This window comes from Dromaius novaehollandiae, chromosome 4, assembly GCF_036370855.1.
Source record: "Dromaius novaehollandiae isolate bDroNov1 chromosome 4, bDroNov1.hap1, whole genome shotgun sequence".
In the NCBI taxonomy this organism is placed as follows: domain Eukaryota; kingdom Metazoa; phylum Chordata; class Aves; order Casuariiformes; family Dromaiidae; genus Dromaius; species Dromaius novaehollandiae.
The window spans coordinates 59,435,783-59,459,022 of NC_088101.1; the positions used below are offsets into that span (position 1 = coordinate 59,435,783).

General features: G+C 34.4%; 1 protein-coding gene across 12 annotated transcripts in view; it reads left to right on the top strand.

Annotated features, from left to right (window-relative positions):
- Window positions 1-23,240, top strand: part of FRYL (FRY like transcription coactivator) — a 183,405-nt gene that overhangs the window by 127,820 nt on the left and 32,345 nt on the right. For 10 of the 12 annotated variants that reach the window (XM_064511175.1, XM_064511176.1, XM_026093729.2 and 7 more), the window contains 17 exons: window positions 661-829; window positions 2,147-2,406; window positions 3,258-3,398; window positions 4,998-5,166; window positions 6,491-6,575; window positions 8,302-8,414; window positions 9,655-9,805; window positions 10,141-10,244; window positions 10,992-11,177; window positions 12,857-13,061; window positions 13,973-14,094; window positions 14,555-14,745; window positions 15,606-15,700; window positions 16,677-17,284; window positions 17,936-18,033; window positions 20,284-20,454; window positions 21,500-21,640. In XM_064511175.1, coding sequence (XP_064367245.1) covers window positions 661-829; window positions 2,147-2,406; window positions 3,258-3,398; window positions 4,998-5,166; window positions 6,491-6,575; window positions 8,302-8,414; window positions 9,655-9,805; window positions 10,141-10,244; window positions 10,992-11,177; window positions 12,857-13,061; window positions 13,973-14,094; window positions 14,555-14,745; window positions 15,606-15,700; window positions 16,677-17,284; window positions 17,936-18,033; window positions 20,284-20,454; window positions 21,500-21,640 — 3,009 coding nt within the window. The remainder of the gene's footprint in view (window positions 1-660; window positions 830-2,146; window positions 2,407-3,257; window positions 3,399-4,997; window positions 5,167-6,490; window positions 6,576-8,301; window positions 8,415-9,654; window positions 9,806-10,140; window positions 10,245-10,991; window positions 11,178-12,856; window positions 13,062-13,972; window positions 14,095-14,554; window positions 14,746-15,605; window positions 15,701-16,676; window positions 17,285-17,935; window positions 18,034-20,283; window positions 20,455-21,499; window positions 21,641-23,240) is intronic. The other 2 variants (XM_026093728.2, XM_026093736.2) reach the window with 1 other exon arrangement.

Consider the following 23,240-nt stretch of genomic DNA (forward strand, 5'->3'; position numbering starts at 1 on the left):
GATTTTTCTAATTTGGCAGAGTGTATATAACAGAGTGCCACGTAGCTCTGCCTTTCCAAGAGCACCTCAAGGAGAGGCAAGGTCCTTGTCAGCTAAATTCAAGAATAAAGCTTCCATTGAAGACATGCCTCTATTGATGTCTGCACTGACATCACCCCCCCTTTCAGTCCCACCTTTCTTCTCAAGTGAACACCACTGCTGAAGATGGACCAAAAACTAATTTAAACAATGTTGAAATGCTTTCACCTCTTGCTGTGTCTTTGCCGCATCCAAGATTACATTGCTTCTATCCATGTTTATGAGGAAAAATTAGTATTGTTTGGAAATGCAAGTGTTCAATAGTGTTTTAAACTTTGTTATAGAAAAATGTACCTTTCATACAGTATTATGAAAAAGATTTCTGAAAATGATCACTAGAGACTTGCTTGTCAAATGGAACAAGTCTTAGCTAGGCTTCTATGGAATTACACACTATATGTGAATATGATAGATGTATGGATATTTATCTAGATAAGCATTAAATGATAGTAGATATATGGATATAATATTTAAAAAGCAATTTCATATAAAGTTTTCTATTAAAACTCTAAAGTAATTTTGTATAAAAACTTCCATTAAAGCTCTGTAAGTAATTTCAAATTCTGAACAATATTGTTGTAGATCTTGGAACCAAAGATGTTCCGTTATGCTCACAAACTGGAAGTTCAGAGGACGGATGGGGTTTTGGGTCAGCCTTCTCCTTTACCGCATCTATATTCTGTATCGTATTATCAGCTGTCAGAAGAATTAGCAAGGACTTATCCAGAACTAACTCTTGCTATCTTCTCAGGTATGGTAAAAAAGTTCATCATGACAAAAGCATTTAAAAAATCTGTAGTTCTTGTTTTTCAAAAATTTATTTGTATGTAATTCACTGAAATCAGAACCACAATATTACGTCTTCATAATGGGTGGAGAAAACTCAATTTCTGCCTGACAGTCTTTGTTTGCTCATATTTGAAATACAACATATTCAAGAAGAAACAGAAGTGAATAAAGTTAGTTTTACAGTCTTGTTAAGAGCCATGAAAAACCATGTATTAGAGAAATAACTTACAATTGCTTTTCAAAATTCTTTCTTCTGCTGTTGTTTCTAGTGTTTTCTTATATTACTCTATACTGCTTAGAAAGTGTTATTCTCTAGCATTTTAAGCAGTCACAGAATAATAACCTCTCATTATCAATTAGAGGAAATACTAGGGCTAATGTAAGGAAGAGAATTTTTAAAGTTCTTTTTTTCCACGGTTTTTGTGCCAAAATTGCTACACACATACAAAATTAAAGCTCAGATTCTATATTTTCAGTTCACTCTTAAGTGGTATCTCAAGTAGAGGAATTTCGCTCTAGATGTTTAAACTTCCTGTTCACAAAAGAGCTTCACAAAAGAGCATTTTACCAAGTATTTTTCCCACATGGTGATTTCCCACTTGCTGATTATATGACATTTGCTAGTGAAGGAGCATATAGGCAGTGCTGTAACCATGCTCATCAACCTGGTTTGCCATGGTAATCACTGCAAGATTGTAGCATGCAATGCGTGATAACTTCCTCATGGTCCTTTTCTTGCACTGAAAGCACTTCTTGCACCCTTCTCTCCACAGAAGTGATACTGGCAAATATTACTTGGATTTTATTTTCTATTTTCAATGGAAAGCTCCCAATAGAAGAATACAAGCTTGTGTTTCACAAGAATTGTTTGATATGAGACAAATGTAAAATGGAGGGACATTATGTCAAGTTTACTTGATCAGAAATTTCAGCAATTCACAATTAACAGAATAATTAGAATCTGAAGCGTTCACCTTTGTGTGTTGGTGTGCACAATGTTGTACGTGTTTGTGTATATCTGTATTGGTATATATGTGTATATACTAATTTTGTTTCTTCAATATATTGTTTGTCAGCAAAAAGTCTTTAATTATCTCTACTGAAGACCACAGATCGTCATTATGAAATGGCACTAGTCAGTCAAAAAAAAGAATTGTCAGTAACAGCATTACTGTATATTAGTATGATATACTGGATTTGTGGTTGTTGTTACTGTTGTTATTATTACCATACTTATTGATTTGCATTTTTATGTATGTACCTAATTTTTGAATGGCAGAAGTAAGCCAGAGGATCCAAACAGCTCACCCGGCCGGGAGACAGGTGATGCTGCATTATCTGCTACCATGGATGAACAATATTGAGTTGGTAGACTTGAAACCTTTGCCAACCATTCGTCGGCAAGATGAAGATGAAGAAGATTCTTTGAAAGATAGGGAAATAATGGTGAACAGTAGACGCTGGCTACGAGGGGAAGGCTGGGGATCACCACAAGCTACTGCTATGGTTTTGAACAATCTGATGTATATGACTGCAAAGGTAAAACTAATTACTTAATATTCCCTGTTGCAGTGGATTTTTCTGTTTAGGATGGAAGGAAGTACTGTTCAGAGATACTGTGTTACCAAATAGCAAACTTTTATTAATAGTTATTCGATTTTGTTGGCTTGCTTATATATACCCAAACCGTACTGGATAGTTCTGTGGGTAATATTAAGACAAATACATAATATGTTAGATAAATGTTACAGTAAGGGTTAACTTGAATAAATCTCGTGAAGACTCAAAACTTTTGCTTTATGATGTAGATGTCTAGCTGAATAGATAATACCCACTCTCCTCTGTAACTATAATCTCAAAAAGTTGAAGTGGAGTTTTAGAACAAATCTTTTTACTTTTGGGTGATTGACAATTTGTCCTTTCTGTCATAGCAACTTCCAACAGACAAACAGTATTGGTCACTTGCCGTGCTCCTACCGCTTCTTTATATCTTTGAATCATACTGATGAGAGATCATCTTTTAAGCTGCACATTAAAGCCTCTTGGCAGCCTGTGGTCCATGGAATTTTATTCAAGATTGCTAGCAACTGGGAGATACTGTCTCTGCTAAATATAGATAGCACATATATATACATATATATGTACACACACACATGCACACGCTTCCTGCTTATAGTATATCATTCTGATAATAATTACTTCCTTCTAGAATGTGTTTATGAAAATGACCGTATGTGAAAGCTTCATTCCAGAATGTTAAAACATAACAGCTTCCTATGGGATTTATGTCTCCTTTTCTAGTCCCTGTTCCACTTGGTCAATACAAACCATTTTCAAATACAGCGTTTTCTATTGGATCTTTCAGGAGAGATATTAATTTTGTTTTCTAGTATGGTGATGAAGTGGCTTGGTCAGAGATAGAAAATGTTTGGACTACTTTGGCAGACAGCTGGCCAAAAAATCTGAAAATAATTTTGCACTTCTTGATCAGTATCTGTGGAGTGAACAGTGAACCCAGTCTTTTGCCTTATGTAAGTATCTGATGTGACTCTTCTCAGTGATATCCATATTTGAAAAATTAGTTGTGTCTAGTAGTGAAGATCACTAAATAAACAAAAATATCACATAGGATTTCTGATATCAAAATCTCCTACGGCATAATAGTGTCATCCCATAGTTTATGATGACTGAATGCTATGAACAAATCAAATTCAGTTTTTCCCATTTGAGTTGCTTTGGACATCCATGCTCCATATGTTAATATGCTTTCAGTTTTCTCTTTGTGCTTGTGTTTTTTTAATCTGTTATGAACTTCCTTCTCTAGAAATGCCTGGTGATTTTTAATATGCTACTTTTTCCATGTCATATCTTAGCCTTTTCTCTTCGTGACCGAGATATACCACTACATTAGTGAGTCAATCCTAGACGTAGACTTACATGATTAGATGGACTCTAGGTGTCTTTGGAAAGAAAACATTTTGCTATTTCAATAAAAAGCCCAGGAGGTAGGGAATACCTCTCAATATATTAAATACAGATTATACTAAAATAATTCAAGGTCAACCTGTAAAACCTGTGAAATTACGGAAACCTTCCATGAGTCAGGTGAATGTAAAAAGTATTTCTAAAAAGAATTGAAAGATAACAAAGATTGTGAGAGGAGAACAACCTCCTGAATGTTCATGGACTTCATGAAGATAGCACCATGAGAAACTGCAGAAAGAGAAACTGAGACATGGTTAACACAGGGCAATTTTTTCATTTGCTTGTTTTTTTGGTTTTTAGACTGTGGAGGATACCCATATCCATCAATCTGAGTGAAGAGAGGCTAACAATTAGTGAAAGAGTGGAACAATGTGTTGGGCAACTTTTATATATATGGTTTACCTTCAGCTTAATCTGATAATGATAGGCTTCTTATTTTTCATACTTATTTTTTATTTCATATTTTTACACAATGCATATTTTAGAAATTGTTATCTTCTGAGTTTTGGTCCTCTATTTCATATCACTTTTACTTGCTCCTTGTTTCTGCTTGATAGTCCTGCATCTTTTACTGGGTTGAAAGTTTGTTATCTTCCTGTCCGGATGGATGCCCAGCTTTGGTTTACCTGTGGGTATTACTCAGATGGAGTTAGCATTGAAGTAACAGTATTTGGCTCTGGCCTGTGCAATAATTTCTTCCTGAATCAAAGCCTCAAAAGGAAAAATGATTTAATTGTTAAGTGCAAAGTTTTGCTTACAGAAACGAGATCTGTTTCAGTTAAACACATCATCTATTGAAGGTGCCTGAGAAAGGAAACCAGAAAGGAGATAGCATTTTAAAGATAGCTTAGTCTTCCTATACTTAAAACAGACTATTTTTTTTTTTTTGAATTGTTGCCATCAAAATAAAAAGACTTATTTGCAATGCTTGCTTCTGTTGACAGCTGTGGAAGTAATTTTGTTTGCTTTTTGTGCTAGAGTAAGTTGTGCGTATGATCACTACCAATATAGATAGATACTGATTCTAAAGAGTTGCAGTATAAAAATCTCCTGTTATTTTTCCTTTTTTATCCAATCACTACAAACGAGAATTTTTGTACATACACACACACGTGTATATATGTATGTTTTTTTCTTCATGGCAGGTAAAGAAAGTTATTGTTTACTTGGGTAGAGACAAAACAATGCAACTCTTGGAAGAGCTGGTGAGTGAACTTCAGCTTACAGATCCAGTCAGTTCAGGAGTCACTCATATGGATAATCCACCATATTACCGCATTACGTCCAGTTACAAAATCCCTTCTGTCACTTCAGGTGAGAGTTTAATTAACTTGAAGTACTATCATTTTCAATGATAAACATGTTATTATCAATCAGTTACAATATTGGAATTAAGCTGTAAGTAATTAGGAGTACAATTTAAAAAATACATATTTATGTATGTATATATTTATATTTTTTGTATAAAGTCTGTTTTACCAGATTGCAGTTTGTAGTGTATCTAAAGTTCTCATTAATGAATACTTTATAGGCTCACAAAGAAGAGGCTTGTATCAATGTATATGTTAGATTATGTCTGCTTTGAGATCTTTCCCTGTTTATCCTCCTCAAATCACTTATATAGCAATTCACTTAAACAACTGGGACAATTTATGCCAGTTTAAATCCATGTAAATTGTTATATTTTAAGTTATGGTACTGACACAAGCTGCATCCATAGAAATTTATTCAAGAAGATTTAAGTGAACTTGTTCAGGAGAATTTGTTTAGAAATAGCTAGCAATTAACGATAGATAAATCTTCCAAAAAATACCTGAGAAGGTAAAAAGTATGTCCTGCCTCATTCTTCAATCTGAGAACGTGCTGAGAAATGTGGGGGAAAGCTATTTTTGGTGAAACACCTTGCACACTGAGCCACAGAGAGGTGGATTGGGAGGGTGTCTAAGTGAAGACTTACCTTTTGTACTGCAAAGCTGTCAGTGTTATGAGACAGGCTGGACCTATCATCAAAGAATTGTTTGGATGTGAATTGGCACTTGTTCATGAAAGTGTTTAAACAATATTGAAAAAAAATTGAGGCACTTTTACACTTAAGTTTGTATTGAGATTGTGAGGGATGCTAAATTATTTCCCAATATGGTCATCTTGTGCGTGATGCTTTCAAGTTTCTCTTAAAAGAAATCTATACAAGCTTCACTACAGACTTTTGCATTTTATTTCTTGATCTGTGGGCATTTTAAACTAACTGTACACAAAGGCCCACCGACGTTTTACAGATGTGTAAAGTATAACATACAGGAAAGAAAGAAATAAGTATCTAAATCCTGTTTAGAAAGAAGCCTTTCTACCCAATTTACATTAAAGATTCAAACAGAGATTCCTAGAATGATTTTTTTCAAATTTTTTCCAGTTACTGAAATCACTGTAGCAGCTCAGACTCTTTCAAGCAAAACAATATTTTTTTCCCCGCATGAAAATAATTGTCTGTGTCTTAGTTTGTATTTGTGCCAGTTGTAACAGTGTGTAACTGTTTAGGCTTCTTGGGATGGGTAAATAAATTAAGGTTATTATACATCACAAGTTTTTTTTTTAATTCAGTTAGCAATCTTTTTTTTCCCCCCCCCCCCCTTATTCACAGGTACCACTTCTAGTAGCAATACAATGGTAGCTCCCACAGATGGTAATCCTGACAGTAAACACATAAGAGACAGTATTGAAGAGAAGTAAGTATCTCTCCCAAAAGCAGTGATTAGTTAAATTAAATTACAAGAATTACTGGTAGCTACTATAAGTAATTGCGTCATGATGGCTCCAGGTATGTCTATGCTGCAGGAAAGGCATGACTGTAAGTTGTATTAACTAGTACAATATAATTTTAAGTAATAAAACTGGAATACTATTTGGGATTAACAGTAGCAACCTCAGTCTTAATTTGGACTCCAAAACCTGTGTAGGCAGCTGAATAAATAAGGGTACCAGTCCAGGTCAGGCTTTGTTTTGCTACAGCTATGCTGTTATCAATAGCTAAATTAGCTACTATTACACTAGATTGTGTATGTTTACTTAAAAGAGATTATGCTGCAGATGGATGCATTGAGGGCAAAAGTTGTCAGTTTAGTGATGTAGCCAATCTGCCGGTCCCTTTCCTACTTCATGAGAAATCAACACTACCCATGTCTTGATAGCTAATTTATTCTCCTGTTTAGGGTATTTGGATGCCCCCTGTACGTGGCAAGATCTTTTGCAGCTGTAACACAGATGCTGGCCTCCCTCTTTAGTTTTTGAGGTTCTTCAAGGGCATATCTTTTTTGAGAAATTTATTGGCTGGTGGTACTGGTGTGGGGGGTGGGGGGAAGCAAATGGTTGACATGGAGGTAGGGTGTGAACTCAGAGCATGGCAACAATTCAGCAGTGACTGACTGTGTGCATGCTCTCATTTTGTGTTAAATATGAGATAGCTAACCCTTCAATGAAAGGGGAAGTAAGTATTCTTATAAATAGCATGGGAAAAACAAAAATGTGCACACAGGCCATTACTGTAGAATAGCTGATATGCAATAAGTTCACAAATATTTTACTTTATGATGATTTGTTTGTGAGCCTTAATAATTATATTTCTATAGGAAGTATGAAAGTAATCATACTTCTGTAATTATACCAATATAATTTTCCATTTGGACATTTTTTTTCTTCCTCAGGATAATCATGTCAGTATAATTAGGTTAGTAAATATATCAGTACAGACATGCACAATACTTCAATTAAAATAAATTAATTTTTGGTGAAGATAAATCATACAAGATTATGAAATCTGAGGTATCATTCAGAATTCAGCCTAGCAAGTTAGAGGCAATAAAGAATTTGGCTGCCTTGGGGGCTGGAGCTGAAGAGGCTTGTAGAGTCTGGGTAAGCTTTGGCATCTGCTGTAGCATTGTTCAAAACCTCCCTAGGGTATGTACATTTTGATACAATATACCCTGTGTATCTTAGGCTCGCAAGGAAGTGGGGATTTTATAAATCATCTAGAAACAATTTGGAAATTGTGCATTTAGCACTCATTGCTCCAACTTCTTTCTAGTTTGTCAGGTTGGTGAGGCTAGGAGGATCTTGGACAGTGCCACATCAATTAGGAGCTGTATTATTTTGCTGAAGAGTAAGAAGAACTTGTGTATAACAGTAACAAATGTTTTAATGTATTTAAATGTTAATGAAAATGTTCTAATTGAAATACAGTTTGTAGTGGATTACCTCCTTGAATCTGCATATGTACCATTACTACAGGAGATGTACTGAGATGCTTAGGCATTATATTATGTAGTTGTCCTTGTAAGTTAAAATATTTTTGTCTAATACATGGTTTTGTTGATATACAGTTTTACTGAGAGACCGATTGACTAATTCTAATACAGAATGTATCAGTTATTAGCACTGCTCTATTTGTTTCTGCAGTTATGTACATCTAGACATTTACAGTGGGTTGAACAGTAACTTGAACCGACAGCACCACAGACTAGAATCTCGCTACAGCAGCAGCTCTGGAGGATCATATGAAGAAGAAAAAAGTAATATTTTTGTTTAGAAGTATTTCTATGGGTAGAAAATATATTTTTCAGTTAATACCTTTACTGAAGGTTGTAGAACGTGAGGAAGCAGGCATTATCAGTGACAAATGAGGCTTTTTCATGCACCTAATTTAAAAAAAAACCTTTTTTTTTTAATTTCCCCAAGCTTAATACTGCTTTTGAAACCTAGCATACATTTGATTACAGTAGAATGTGTAAGGAAGATAATATGCCTTATTTCCTATGCTTATTTTCTAGAATGAACATAGTCATTTCATCTTTGTTAGGTATTTATGCTAACGAGACTGAGTACACTGAAGCAGATGATAATGTACATGTGCCATTAGCATAGCTCAGTTAGAAGTTTCACTTCAGCCGAGAAGGTGGTAATGAGCTGTTGTGTGAGTTAACTTGTGAAACTTCAGCCACTGTCCTTCCAAAAGGACAACGGGTAGAATCACTGAAACAGTGAACTGTTCAGGCAGTCGTCTTGAATATTTCTCGCCGTAACTAAGCCAGGACGTGTCATTTAAAAACAGAAAAACATTTTGAATGTGTAACACAGTATGCTATTATACAAAATAGCTCATGTGCCTCTTCCAGTGACTGCTGAAGTTTGCTTGATCAGACACTAAATGACTTTCTGTGTCTTCTTGAAGAACGTATTGATTTCTGAGCCAGTGACTTTTGTCAGGCACTGGTATTGGGCTTTGCTGCTGGAAAAATGGCAAATGCCAAGTGACCCCATATATCAGACCTGTGTTATCTGACATCTAGATGTAGTAGATTTTTGCTAGGGTGATCTACAAAGAGATGTTTTTGAAAAACACTTCCTTAGCCCGTAATAAAATGTGACTCTTTGAGATGAGGTCAGTATTATCCTCAGACTCACCCTTAACTCCATCTAACACAAGCTTTGAATTTCAAGGAAATTCTATTAGATCACATTTCCTTTTGTTCCTTATGTGCATTCATTTCATTTATGAACTTATTCAACAGAATCTGACTCTATATATGCAAGTTATATTATGATTTCTGTAAAATCATTCTTATGCTAAAATAGGTAACCACTTTTTTAACTTTAGCCAACTACTGTTTTACAGCTATCTTCCCTTCCCCACCCCCAGACCTTCAAGAATTTAAAAATATTTCTTTGGAATATGTAGTAGAAAATTGTATTTTATATTTTTATGGAGTACATTTATTTTTATTTCCCTGGTTTAATTATCTACTGTGTTAGGTGATTCAATGCCTCTGTATTCAAACTGGCGATTGAAAGTGATGGAGCACAATCAAGGAGAGCCTCTACCTTTTCCACCTACTGGAGGTTGCTGGTCACCACTGGTAGATTATTTGCCTGAAACTTCTCCTCCAGGCGTGTCACTTCACAGGTAATTTTTTAGCGGTGCTGATAGCAATTCAGTTCATCTTAGTTTGTGCTGCACAATTATAGTAATCTAAAGATAGCAGATTTTATGTGCATTTGTTTTATTTTATGCAGTTTTACTCACAGGTGTAGCATATAAGATTTCTGAGCCTTTTCATCTGTAGGACTAAAGATTTTGTATTTCATTGTGAACATGCATATTTTCCCATAATATAGCTTTGTGGTTATTTAGAGACTTAGGAAAGAATACTGCTTAGCAGCCTAGTAAGCTTTTCACAGGTCTTCATAAAGTTCGGTTGTGTTGTGTTCTTCTAACAAACTATTTTTTTTTACTTTTAGGTGCAACATAGCAGTGATCCTTTTAACTGACTTGATAGTTGACCACAGTGTAAAGGTGGAATGGGGAGGATACTTGCATCTTTTGCTTCATGCAATCTTTATAGGTGAATAAATCCTTACAGAAATATTTATAGTAACTTAAGAACTGTAACTATTTACACAGCTATTCTCCACATTTAAATTAGTGCTTGCCATTGGATTTTAGTTTTGTTAATATTCACAAATACAACTTTAGCACGAAGCATAGCAAGGACCATTGTTTTATTAAATAGTACAGATATGTATACAGCTTTGAGAGCCTGAATATTTGAAAGCTCACTTGCAGAAAACAAAAATGGCATTCTTCCTTGATTTGAACAGAAATTCACCTAAATCTTTCGGCTTGATTTATGAATACAGTTAAGAGGTTTTTGGAGTCCTTTGAAAGCTCTGTCTGTTGGAACCACTTTTCCCTCTTTCTGCTTTAAGTATTGAAGAAACTGAAGTACACAGTGTCCTTGGTGCTACCTTTGCTGCTGTTTTTTTTCGTTTGTTTCTCTGTGTAGTGATTTTCCTGCAAAGCACGGATTAATTACATACTTCTATGTAAGCAACAGGAGGCTATATTCATATTTGTTGAACTGTATGTTTTTGTTTTTAATATTTAAACACTTGAAAAACAGTCTAACCAAAGGTAGAAGAAATATCTTGTGTAGCCTCCAGGAATCCAATATTTGGTTATTGGGTGGATTATGTATCTGTTTCTTGGTAAAGTGTAACATAGAACAGTGTGAATACTGCTAGTTTTTAATAATTGAATTAAACATGTCCTTTTAATTTAATAAAACGTTAACGTTTTCCTTTTGTGTTAGGTTTTGACCACTGTCACCCTGAAGTCTATGAGCATTGTAAACGGCTGCTTTTGCATCTGCTGATAGTGATGGGCTCCAGCAGTAATGTCCAGTCTGTTGCTTCTGTCCTACTCAGGAACAGAGAGTTCAATGAGTCCAGGGTGCTTACTGTCAAGCAAACTACCCACTTAGATTATACTTTGACAGGTATCCTTAGATTTATAAAGTGCTGCTTGTTAAAATGATACAGAAAGTTATCTTTTCTTCTAGTCATTATTAAAATTTCTGTTATTTGTAATATTATTCTGAGCTCTCAGAAATAAAATGTATTTTACTTCAGCTCTATCTGGTTAAAATGTATTTCTTCAGATTTTAATTAAGTCAAAATGAATACAGTTCACAATAGCACTTTGTGCCAGTCAGTGACGTTGAGAGCACGGTTGAATAATGAAATACTAGCAGAAAACACAGAAGTAGCTCTAGGTTTTGGATCTGTAATAGAGCAGTTTTTATGAGAGCCTTGAAAGTAAAAAGAAGGAACATTTCTTCTGTGTTTATAGTAAACTTACATTTTTGACTTAGCCAATTGTCATTGTACTGTTCAGTAGGATATCAGAAGACTCTTTTGAGATCTTACCTTTTAATATTCGCCTTAATGTAACAAGATTATAAATATATGGTAAATCTGTATATTTTATATGTAACTCCTTATGAAAGTAACATTTTCATGGTTTGAGCCTATGGTTTCTAAAGAAATGTGGAAAAGAATTCGTTTTGTTGAAACCTAGTATTTTACATTATTTCAGTAGGTGGCAGCATATTGCTACAAAATCTGTTCATTCCATTTTGTTCACATCAGTGGCTTTGTCGCTAACCAAAAATATTTTGTCAATTTGATATTCACGGCAATGAGCGATTATCATTAGGAAGTGGGCACAGTTGAGCAATTCTTTCATATAAACCTGTTTGTGGAACTTTATTGGTGCCTCTGTATGGTGACCTATTCAATCGTTCTGTTCCTAATCTTTGCAATTTTGTGTAAAATTGGTTAAATATAACACAATATTTTGCTATTATTAAGAGAAAAATATCTGCTAGAAACTAGAATGAGATCAACATCAAACATCTCCAGCTTTGGCTGTACTGAGAATTAAGATAAAGTGATTACAGGTGTGCAGCATGCTTAGCGCAAGTTCAGGCAAGCTGATTTAAAACTTTCTTTGAAGCAGCTAATGTCTCAATCCATATCTTGTGGCTCTGTAGATTAATCTATGGCAGATGCCAGTGAGTCTCAGGTTTATTTATAACCATTACTAAGATTCATGACCCTCTTTTCCCTGTTAGTTTACTTTGTCCAGCACCTCGTAAGTATAGGCGTAATGTGAGGAGTTACTGCAGTTGTATTTTATCGTTACATGATTATACGGATAGAAAAACTTCCAGGAACTAGATTAAGCTGACTTCGGAAAAGTTCTGTGTAGCCAGAAAGACCCTAAATAGAAATAATTAGCATTGATTCACTAGTTAATACTTAGTCTTCACTGATTTAAATCAGTCAGTGGACTGAGTTTTGACAACAACAAAAAAGTATTATTAAGATGAGATGCCTTAGAGACTGAGAAGGTGCCATTTCACCATATTACTGATGCAAAATCGAGCAAAATACAGTGATTGTGAGGAAAGACCTGGCTGTTCCTTATTAAGGGTCCAGTTATGCAAAGATTTTGCGTGTACAGGACTTGCTGTTGATTTCATTGTAATTACTGCATCTATGAAATTACTGCATTTGCTAAAATATTAGTTGTTAGAGGGATAATTATTATTTTTATATATTTAATATGAAACCATAAATTTAAGAGCTCATAATAATCTTGTTTTTATTTCAGCAGGTGTTAACGATTTTATACCTGATTACCAGCCCTCCCCAATGACAGACTCAGGGCTTAGTTCAAGTTCTACCTCTTCTAGCATCAGTTTAGGAAATACAAGTGCTGCCATTTCTCATCTGCATACCACCATCCTCAATGAAGTTGACATTTCAGTAGAGCAAGATGAAAAAGTGAAAACTCTCATAGAATTTATTACCTCAAGGTAAAATTTTAATTTTGATTATTGTCAGGACCTGTATTTTATAGAAACCTGGCAAAATTCTTATTATTTAGCATGATGTTGTCTAACTTTTCTCTTTGCTTTATTCCCAGTAAGAGACTGAGTGTAGTCCTGAAATGTTTTTATAGGATACAGCCTTTAAACAACTCTAATTTTCCAACAGTTTTGCCCTCTCTCTTGTCCTGAGAGTTTAAAAGTCTATTGGCATATTCTACACAGATCTGTTGTTTCTGCTTGCCATGCACTTTGTAGAATTTCTTTTACATCCTGGCAGAAAAGTACTGAAGGATTAGGGATCTAATACATCATGACGGTTAGGGAGCTACAAGATCTGTGTGGAGTGTACTGATTAGTAATACTATAGAGTTGGCTATTTGAAAGACAGGAATTAGTGGTGAAGAACAAATGTAAAACAAACAACGCTTATGCAATTCATATGATAGTTTATATAAACTTTCAAGATCATGTAAATATGAAATACCTGTTAATTAGTCAAAAACTTTCTGAAAACCATGCTAACAAAAAAAAGACTTTTTAATGGGCCCTAAAATTGAAATAATGTGGTGCGTTGATGGGAAGGAAGAAGGCTGTTTTAAGGAGTATAAATACAATGAGTCCATTTTAAATGATTGTCTGTTAGAATAACTAAAAGTTTACCCTTCCTAAATGTATGCTATTATTTCAGTTAGATTCAATCTACTGCTTTTCACCTTGTCTTAACTTCTGTATTGTTGTATAGTATTGACAGTTGTCACACTTCTTCCCGATTTGTGTCTGCAATTTTAAATGGTTTCGTTTATGTGGTAGGTAGTAGATTCTTCTGCAGTTACTTAAGGTGAAAATAACATTTAAATAATATTAATATCATACTTGTTTCTGTTTTATATTTTTAGGAAAAGAGGGCCACTTTGGAATCACGAAGATGTTTCAGCTAAGAACCCTAATATAAAGAGTGCTGAACAGTTAACTGTGTTTTTAAAGCATGTGGTATCTATATTTAAACAGGCAAGCTCAGGTATGTTAGAAAACGGTCAAGACATCCTAGAATGTAAGTCTGAACTAAATGAATTTTTTCAAATGCGTGCAGGTTTAAAGGTGACCTATAAATCCACTCTTGGTGATAGCTTCCTGCTTCTGGTAATAGAAGTTTCTTGTGTGTATTACACAATTCACTTCATGTTTCTGTTGACATCTGATTTAAATGCAGTGTTTTAGGGATGAGATTAAATAACTTATTAATTTATTGTGGGCGTTGAATATTCAAAAGATAAATGTTTTATTCTCTCCAAGTCTATGGAGTTCATAGGGCTGCAAAGATTTTTGGGAGGAATACCTCTAGAGAAAAAAGATGAAAGTCTTAGACAAGCGTATTTTAAAATTAGAAAAGACTTTGACCATTTTACTGTTTATAAAATTCAAGTTTATTTGTTTGTTATAATGCACTGTGTTAGTCGAATGTTTATTTGCTCTTGTAGGAGGGTTTCAGTTGGAGCACCGTCTTAGCGAAGTTGCTTTGCAAACTGCTCTTTCCTGCTCCTCTCGACATTATGCTGGGAGGTCCTTTCAGATTTTCAGGGCTCTGAAGCAGCCTCTTACCGCATCTACGCTTTCTGATGTTCTCTCCAGATTAGTAGAAACTGTTGGAGATGCAGGAGAAGAAGCTCAGGTATTTGGGCATTTGATTCCCTCTCCCCCCATTTTATTAAAAAGTTAAGCAAGTTTAAATGACATACTAATTTTAATATTTTAATGCCAGTAAAATTTCGAAGCATTTTTGATTTGAAACATTTTTGATTTGAAACATTTTTGATTGATTGATAAAGCTTTTTATTTTTAAATAAAGATATCCTGAATATTAAAACAGTTTTAATCATGACACTTTCTGAATTTTCACCTAATAAAACTAGAAAAAATGTTGCTTGACTTGTGCACATTTTCCTTTACAGCAACAGGAATTTTCAAAGAATTTGATACATCTGTTTCCTGAAAATACCATGTCTCTCATAGTTTGAGGGTCATGAGATCAGATATAAAAAAAATAATTTAGGTGTTCTTATATTAAAAACTTAACCTGATTAACTCTTACAGCCATCCAACTTACTAGGTGTTATTGTATGTCTGAAGAGTTGGATCCGACCTTTTAAAAGTGCAAAATGAGAGTCTAAATCCTGAAGGATACATGCATCCTTAAAAATAATGCAAATCTAAATGAATTTTCTGAGTATTTAGAAATAAATTAAAGGCTTTGTTGTATTACTTTTTTTTTTCTGTCTTGAAGAGGTAGCACTAATTTGAGTTCTCTCATCAAAGTTATGCTCTAATTGAATAATGAAAATAATTAATAGTGCTGCTTTTTATATTTTTATGTCACTACTTAGTAGATTTTCTGTGATCTTTACTGGTTTATGTGAGTTATAATTTAAATATGATTATGTATACTATATATAGTAAATATTTTATAATTATTCATGTGAATTTATTATCTAAATTATTGTTTAATTTATAAAGAACTGTGGCTCTTTCCAGGGTTTTGTCATAGAACTGCTTCTGACTCTAGAATCTGCTATTGATACATTGGCTGAAACCATGAAGCATTATGATCTGCTTTCTGCCCTTTCTCAGTAAGTTCTTACAGTAGTACAGTAGTATACTAGTCCATGGTATATTTTAATTATTAAAAGTCTGATTTACTTGAGATAATCAAGTCATCTTTGCAGAACACTTATATCCTAAAACCAAAATTGCATGCTCTTTTGTGATGTTCTTCAGTGGCCTTATTTTTTTTTATACATATAGTGAAGCTAATGGCACCAATTTTTAGAACATGATTTAAGCTTTGTAGATGAAAACTTCTGTACTGCAGTAAATACTTGTACTGTAATTTTAACATAGATTAAATTTTTTTTAGTTACAACAAATGCTAATCTTTCTTAGGCCCCGGATTTGTGGTTTATGTTTGAAAGAAGTGTAACTGAAAAGCCAAGAGTTGTTTGTATGTCTCATTGGAGTGTGAGTGGTTAGCTCCATGACTTTTTTTCAAACAGGAAAAAAAAAACCCTAAACATACATACAATCCCATTTGTTTCATTTCATAGGAAAGTTTTTCAGAAATGTTGAGATTTCTAGGAAGTTCTTCTATTTCTCACGGTTTTAAGTGTGAGAACCAGTAGGTGTTGATTCCTCTAGGTCAGCTACTTCAGGGAAAAATAAGGTAACAAGTAAGCAATTTCATTTACTCCCTCATTTCTCTACCCTTACCACATCTGTAAGGAAGTAAGTTGGAATACTAGATATATCCATATCTAGGGATTTTTTACATGCTTTAAGCTAATATTCCTAATTTTACTAAATTGCCTTGACATTATTCTGCTCTATTGGGATTGTAATGAATATATTTTTTAACAGTGGTAACAGGATGCCTCAGTCGTGTCTTATGCCACAGTTATAATACTCTTCCAGTGATGCTGCAGAGTATCCCCTGAGTGTGTACGTGTGTGATTAGTATCAAATGTCTTTTTCCTTTCCTTCTAGTTTCAAGCTGTGTGTTATTAAAAGTATTTTTCATGGAATAAAATTTAATATTGCTTTTTATTTTAGAACCTCATACCATGATTCGGTAATGGGAAACAAGTATGCAGCTAACAGGAAAAGCACTGGACAGATAAATCTAAGCACAAGTCCCATTAATAGTGGCAGTTGTTTGGGATACTACAGCAATACAAGGAGTAATTCTTTGAGACTGAATTTAATCAGTGAGCGGAGAGGTGACCGTCGACGGAGCAACACACTGGATATAATGGATGGAAGGATAAATCATGGTGGAAGTTTGGCAAGGACTAGAAGCCTTTCCTCCCTGAGAGAGGGAGGGATGTATGATGTGCAGCCCACTACTGATCCTGTCAATCTGTTGGCTACCATATTTTGGATTGCAGCTTCATTGCTGGAGTCAGATTACGAATATGAATACCTTTTGGCTCTCAAACTACTCAACAAACTGCTCATTCACTTGCCTCTGGATAAGTCAGAGAGTCGGGAAAAGATAGAAAAGGTGCAGAATAAACTGAAATGGAATAACTTTCCAGGCCTTCAGCAGCTTTTCCTAAAAGGCTTTACTTCAGCATCTACACAAGAAATGACAGTTCACCTCCTCAGTAAACTCATCACAATTTCCAGGCATGCTTTGGTGGACCCCTCTCAGTTAGCAGGTATCTTCAGTAAATGTATAGATAATGATAATGTATTTTGCATTAAATGGAGCATAATCAAAATTAATAGTGATTATGCATTTGCCTTAAAAAAACACCCCTCAGTTAAATGCTTTCTGCATTTGTCGATACTGCAGTGCTAGATAGTTGGAGTACATTACAGATGATGATTATCTGCCAAGAAATACTGCATGAAAACTTTATCTAGCAGAATGTTGACTACTAACTTTAAACTTGTTACAAGTTAAGAGCATGTGTATTAATTTTCATGATTTTGTGCTAAACAGCTCAATTACCTAGTGACCACAAATCATAATGTGACCTTGTGACTTAGTACTATTTGTAACATTTACACATTTTAGAAACAGTATCACTGTACTGCTGGAAGATACTGAGTTTCTCAATTGTTTTGCTTAATGGCCATGTGATGATTTTATTTTCATTTTATTCGTGTTTATACACACACATTATACATATATACACATACATATATCTGTGTGTATATATAATGTATTTATGTATGTGTATGTATGTAGGTCATGCTATAAAGGTTCTTAAATACTAGAAAGCTGTTGAATGTTCACATCATTCCACATTAAATGATGTCTTATTAAAATCATTAGGGATCATATAACTATATTTTGTTTGCAGGGTTTCCCCTAAACATCTTGTGCTTACTTCCTCATCTGATCCAACATTTTGATAACCCAACTCAGTTCTGTAAAGAAACAGCTGACAGGATAGCAAAGGTATGTAAATATAATGTTTGGGGAGTATTCGGAAGTTTACTTTTATTACCAGTGTTGTTTCTTTATTTTCCACTCCATTATGTAATACTTTTCTGTATGGCTAATAGAATCATGTAAAAAAATTATATTTTAAGGAGCTGATCCAGCCCTCATTTATATAATTGGTCTTCATATCAACCCCTGAGTTTCCCTTTGTGAATGAGAAAGCACGTTTAGCTTAGTCTGGAAACTTTAGAAGTAAAGAACAAATGTACTTATTAATGATGTGTTACTTTTTCTAATTTCTCTGAGTTAGCAGCTTGTAATTTTAAACATAAATTCAATCAATTCTTAAGCACACTTCCTAATTTACTTGTCATAAGGAAGTGAACCTTACCTTTCAGACTGGTAAGTAGAGAAGAAAAGGTATTCTGTTCTTTCTATTATTTGTAAATAGTGATTAACTTTCAGAGCTTTTGAATACTTTCCAAACTGTGGTGTCTGTTAAAGCAGTAGAGGATGCCTACCAACAATCCCCAGCCAGATTGGTGGCATGTTGGTCTGGCAGCATGCATTTTAAGGAAGAATGTGGAAAAGGGAATAAGAAAGTGCTGTCTGTTATAGGCAAAGCAGTCATAGGTCACTGGCTTCCCAAACCTGTGGTATGTAAACTACGTGACAGGGTGCAGGTTATCTCAAAGTAATACATGGCCTGAATCCAAGAGTTACTGCTGTCCCAGAAATACCCGTGCAGCTAGCTGGGGACACTTGCCTCTACCACCAATGCTGGTGATGATAACAGCACAAGATTTTGAATTCTTGAGCTGGTTAATACAGGATGGGAATAAGACCAGGGAAACTTGTCTTTTATTCCAGGCTGTCTCACTGGCCTGCCGGGTACCCATTTCAAGTTGCTTGTTTTGCCACACTTGCTTTTGTAGCTTGGAAAACCAAGAAACCTTGATTCTGGCCTCCCTTTTTAAAATGCTTGGAGATCTACTGATAAAACATTTTATAAGAAATAGGTATTATTATTATTATAGGAGGAGAAGAAGAAACAAAACTGTCCTCAGGCACCGGAACCTACAATGTGAATGGAACTGCCAGCCACCAAAGGGAGGGGAAAGTCCAGAGGAGAAGGGGACAAGGCAGCTAGACAGTATGTCCAGAGAAACAGATAGAGAAAAGGAGAAGGTGGAAAATATATATATACACATATATATGTATCACCTATAGGAAATAGGTGACAGACAAAACAGAAATGCTTGAAGAGGTCTGTGTCTCGTTTACTTTTGTGGGGGGAACGGTTATGCCACTTAAGACTTCAGTGTTAGAGAAGTGTTCATTTTTATAATCTATAGTCTTTGAGCAAGCTTTGTAGTTGCCACTGAAATTGCTACTGGGCTTTATTCAGCTACTGTGGTGAGTAGGAGGTCGCCTGTGCAGTAAGAAATGGAAGGGAACCAGTCATTGACTCCATATGTCCACTGAGATATGATCTATACTGTCAGATTTCAGAAACCCTTAATGATATTCTTTGATTTTAAAAAAAGAAAAATGTCAAGCTTAAGTGTACACACAAGGCATTATATGAATATGAATCTTTATAGATTCTAGTACCCCTTGAAGACACAGATTCCCCAAAATAGGGTATTATAAGTAAAGAATTCAGAAGGTGTTTCTAGTCATGAGATACAGGAACTATCTCAAAAGGTTTATTCTATTTGTGGTGCTCTTTTAGGAATCTCTTAGTTGTCAGAACTTGTACTGACTTCTTTTGACTTCTCTTTTGACTCTCTTCATGTGAGAGTATGATTTAACCCCTAAAAGACTGTGGACGCATGCCACAGTACAACTGTTGCAGATACTACTGGCTTCCTAAAGCTCTGATAAATGCAAGGCTAGGAGAAAAGAGTTGGCCTAGGTTTGAAAGAAGAAAGATGAACAGCCATGCTAGAGAGAGGTCAAGCCTTATGAATGAATGCCCAGTGAGTGCAGCTGTTACCATGCTCTTTCGGTATTTAAAGTTTTAATAGCCGGTACACTCCCCCCACCTTTTTTTTTTGGAAAGCAATTTTAAGTATCTTAAGTAATTATTTCTACCTTTTTTTTTTTTTAAGTAAGTTGTCAGCAGAAACTGTAGATGTTTGTAGTTTGTTTTCAGTTGTTGGAAAATACAGTGAAACCTGGGGAAAATAAATAAAGACTTGTAAATACTTAGGTTAAAAATGGTCGACTCTAATATAATTATATCTGCTTTTTGCTTTTCAGGTTTGTGCAGAGGAGAAATCACCAACTCTTGCCAATTTGGCTCATATGATGAGCTTATACAGTACACACAGTTATTCCAGAGACTGTTCTAACTGGATTAATGTAGTGTGCAGATATTTGCATGACTCCTTCTCAGATACCACATTTAACCTTGTAACTTATCTTGCAGAGGTAAATTTTACTGAAAGTGTATCTCATTTTGACAGTATGTGATAAAGGTTATATTTACTCACTGCCAATTTATTTTTCATGATTCTGAATGTTGGAAAAAGGGCACATCTTCCATAATGGAGAATAATAAAAAAATATTCTAGTATATGGCAAAAGGATGACTAGTTCACAAAAGGACAAAACCTTGAGTTTACCTCGAAATAGTAATCCCTCTAATGAAAGATCCCTTTTCATGGCAGTAGTGTTCTGTAAGAGATATTTATTATCTGTGCCACATGAATAAAATATACACACACTGTCTTGGCTTTAACAAAATATACTTAGTGTAAATCATAAAAGAACTCTTTTTTTTAGCCAAATATCCATTTAAAGTTGCCCTTAGCACAACTGAAAAACTAATTTCAAAATTCAATTGTAAATATTGCATAGTATATACTCAAACAGGAATTAAATTACAAAATTCAGTATATGATTATATGCAAAACTGTTGTTATCTTTAAAAAAAAAAAAGTACCTTGTGTGAAGAGCTTTTAGAGTCTGGTCCTTGAGCTACATCACTTCAAACCGATAATGTCAACTATATTACTTCAAACTGATAATGATAACTTTTTAATTATTTGTTTTTTCTCATGTATGAATTTATATGTACTTAAGATTGTATATGCCAGACTGCTATAAGACTTGGATGTAATTATTTTTCATGCAGCTTTGGAATTTTGAATTTATAAGAACTCTTTAACTTAGTGAGAAGTATTTTATTATTAGGTGCTTTAGGTCTATGCTTACAGCTATTGTCAAAATTCTGTGATCTAAATGAAGAAAATTAGTATGAGTAAAACTGAATTAGGATAGATAACGTAGTTCTTTTGCATTGCATTTTCTTTTTAAGCTAAAACAAAGTTGAAAAACATGAAGTGGTACACTGAATTTTCTTGAAAGGAAAAATAAGTATGTGGGGGAGTTAACTAAATTTTAATGTTCATTTTCACTGCTGGCTACTATTAAGCACTCTAATTAAATTCTGTGGTTTTTTAAACTTTTTTAGCTATTAGAGAAAGGGTTGTCCAGTATGCAACAGTCCTTACTGCAGATCATTTACAGTCTTCTGAGTCATATTGACCTGTCCACAGCACCAGTGAAACAGTTTAATTTGGAGATCATAAAAGTTATTGGTAAATATGTTCAGGTAGGTACTGTGAAAAGCTATAAAATATGCTTTCTGCTTATCAAAATGGTAGTGAAATTACACTTAAGCTTTTTTTTGAGTGTGGTGAAGTAATTTATTGTGGTTTTAAAAATAGTTGTTCAAAGTCAAATTCCATAGTACTTTAGTTTCTGACCTATGTATTTAATTCATTACACACATATTCTTTCTCTAATTTGACTTACATCTTGTGGGACAAGTTACCTGAGTGAATGTGCACCTGTTTACAGATGTAGGCTACTCTGTATATGTAGTCATAGAAGATGATCCTTCAACTGTTAAAATATAACTCTTTAAATAAGGAAACATGCCTACTGCTGAATACTGTAGGTAGAAATTCCTTATTTAAGTATATATTTTTTGAAAGGAAGCTTTTCACTTAAATACATATTTGAATCACTTTCACCGGTGTATCTGTCCATGAGAGAAACATTAAGTTCCACCTTCATGAGTTCAAGTGCATTTTTTTGTTAAAATACAGTCTCCAAAAGACAAACAACAGTATTTTGCCTCAAGTAATTTGCTCTTTCGTATTTGGAACATAATTTACTGAAAACCCTGGAAGAAAGTCTAGCATTTTGCTGAAAGATTTTATAAAAATGCCTGGAGCATACAACCATTTCACTCTACAACATTTTCATTTTTTTTCCTCCCCTTCTTTATCCCTGAATTCCATTATTGCTAAATGTAGACCAGTCAAATGGTTTAATCATAGTTGCCTGGGAAAAGTAGTGTTCCCCGGACATTTTGTTGTCAATAGATACGTACTTCAGACACTGCTTCTGTCAGAGTGCATTAGGCAAAATGGAATGATTAGTGCAGCTGTATTTTTTATGGCCTGATGTCTGCTCACTTCACCTCTAACCTTTATCTGAGCTTTCTCTCCAACCCTATACCACCATGGAATATAATCTTAATTAGAAGATATTAGCTGTCAAAATACTGGTAGTAATGAAAGAATATTCCAGAGAAGCATATGCATTTTTGATAGGATAAAATGTATTAATTTAGATAACAAAATAAAAGATTATGAATGAACATGTTGTGTTTAAATATGATGCTACTAAACAGATTTTAAGTATACTGTAGTCAGAATGCCTTTAACAAATTTAAGTTGCTAAGGGATGGTTCAAGTTTGGGACTACTCTTTTTTTATACTTACAATGCACAGGAGGTTGTTGAAGGCTATCATTACCTGCAAAGAAGTGTGTACTGCTTATAGCCTTGAAAGTGGTGTTTATTTTTTTAATGCACTAAAGAAAAAATATTATAACAAATGTAGTGTCCTGATAAAAAGATGTTTTGCATGTAATTTCAGAAACTGGAATAGTTAAGTTGCAGGTAGAGTTCTAACATTTCAGCAGTGTAAAGCTTAACCCTCCCAAGGTGCATGTCTCTTTTCTTCGCCACTCTGTAATCTCTGCAGCTGGGAGTGCTGAGTTATTTACTCTACCTTCATGATCTTCTTAAGGAGAGTACATTTAGCTCAAGCTCTGCCTTTTATATTCTCACACTTTTTTAAGTGCTACATCAGTTTTATGCTATATAAAAACCTTATAAATGCTTTTGATTTGTTTGAGAT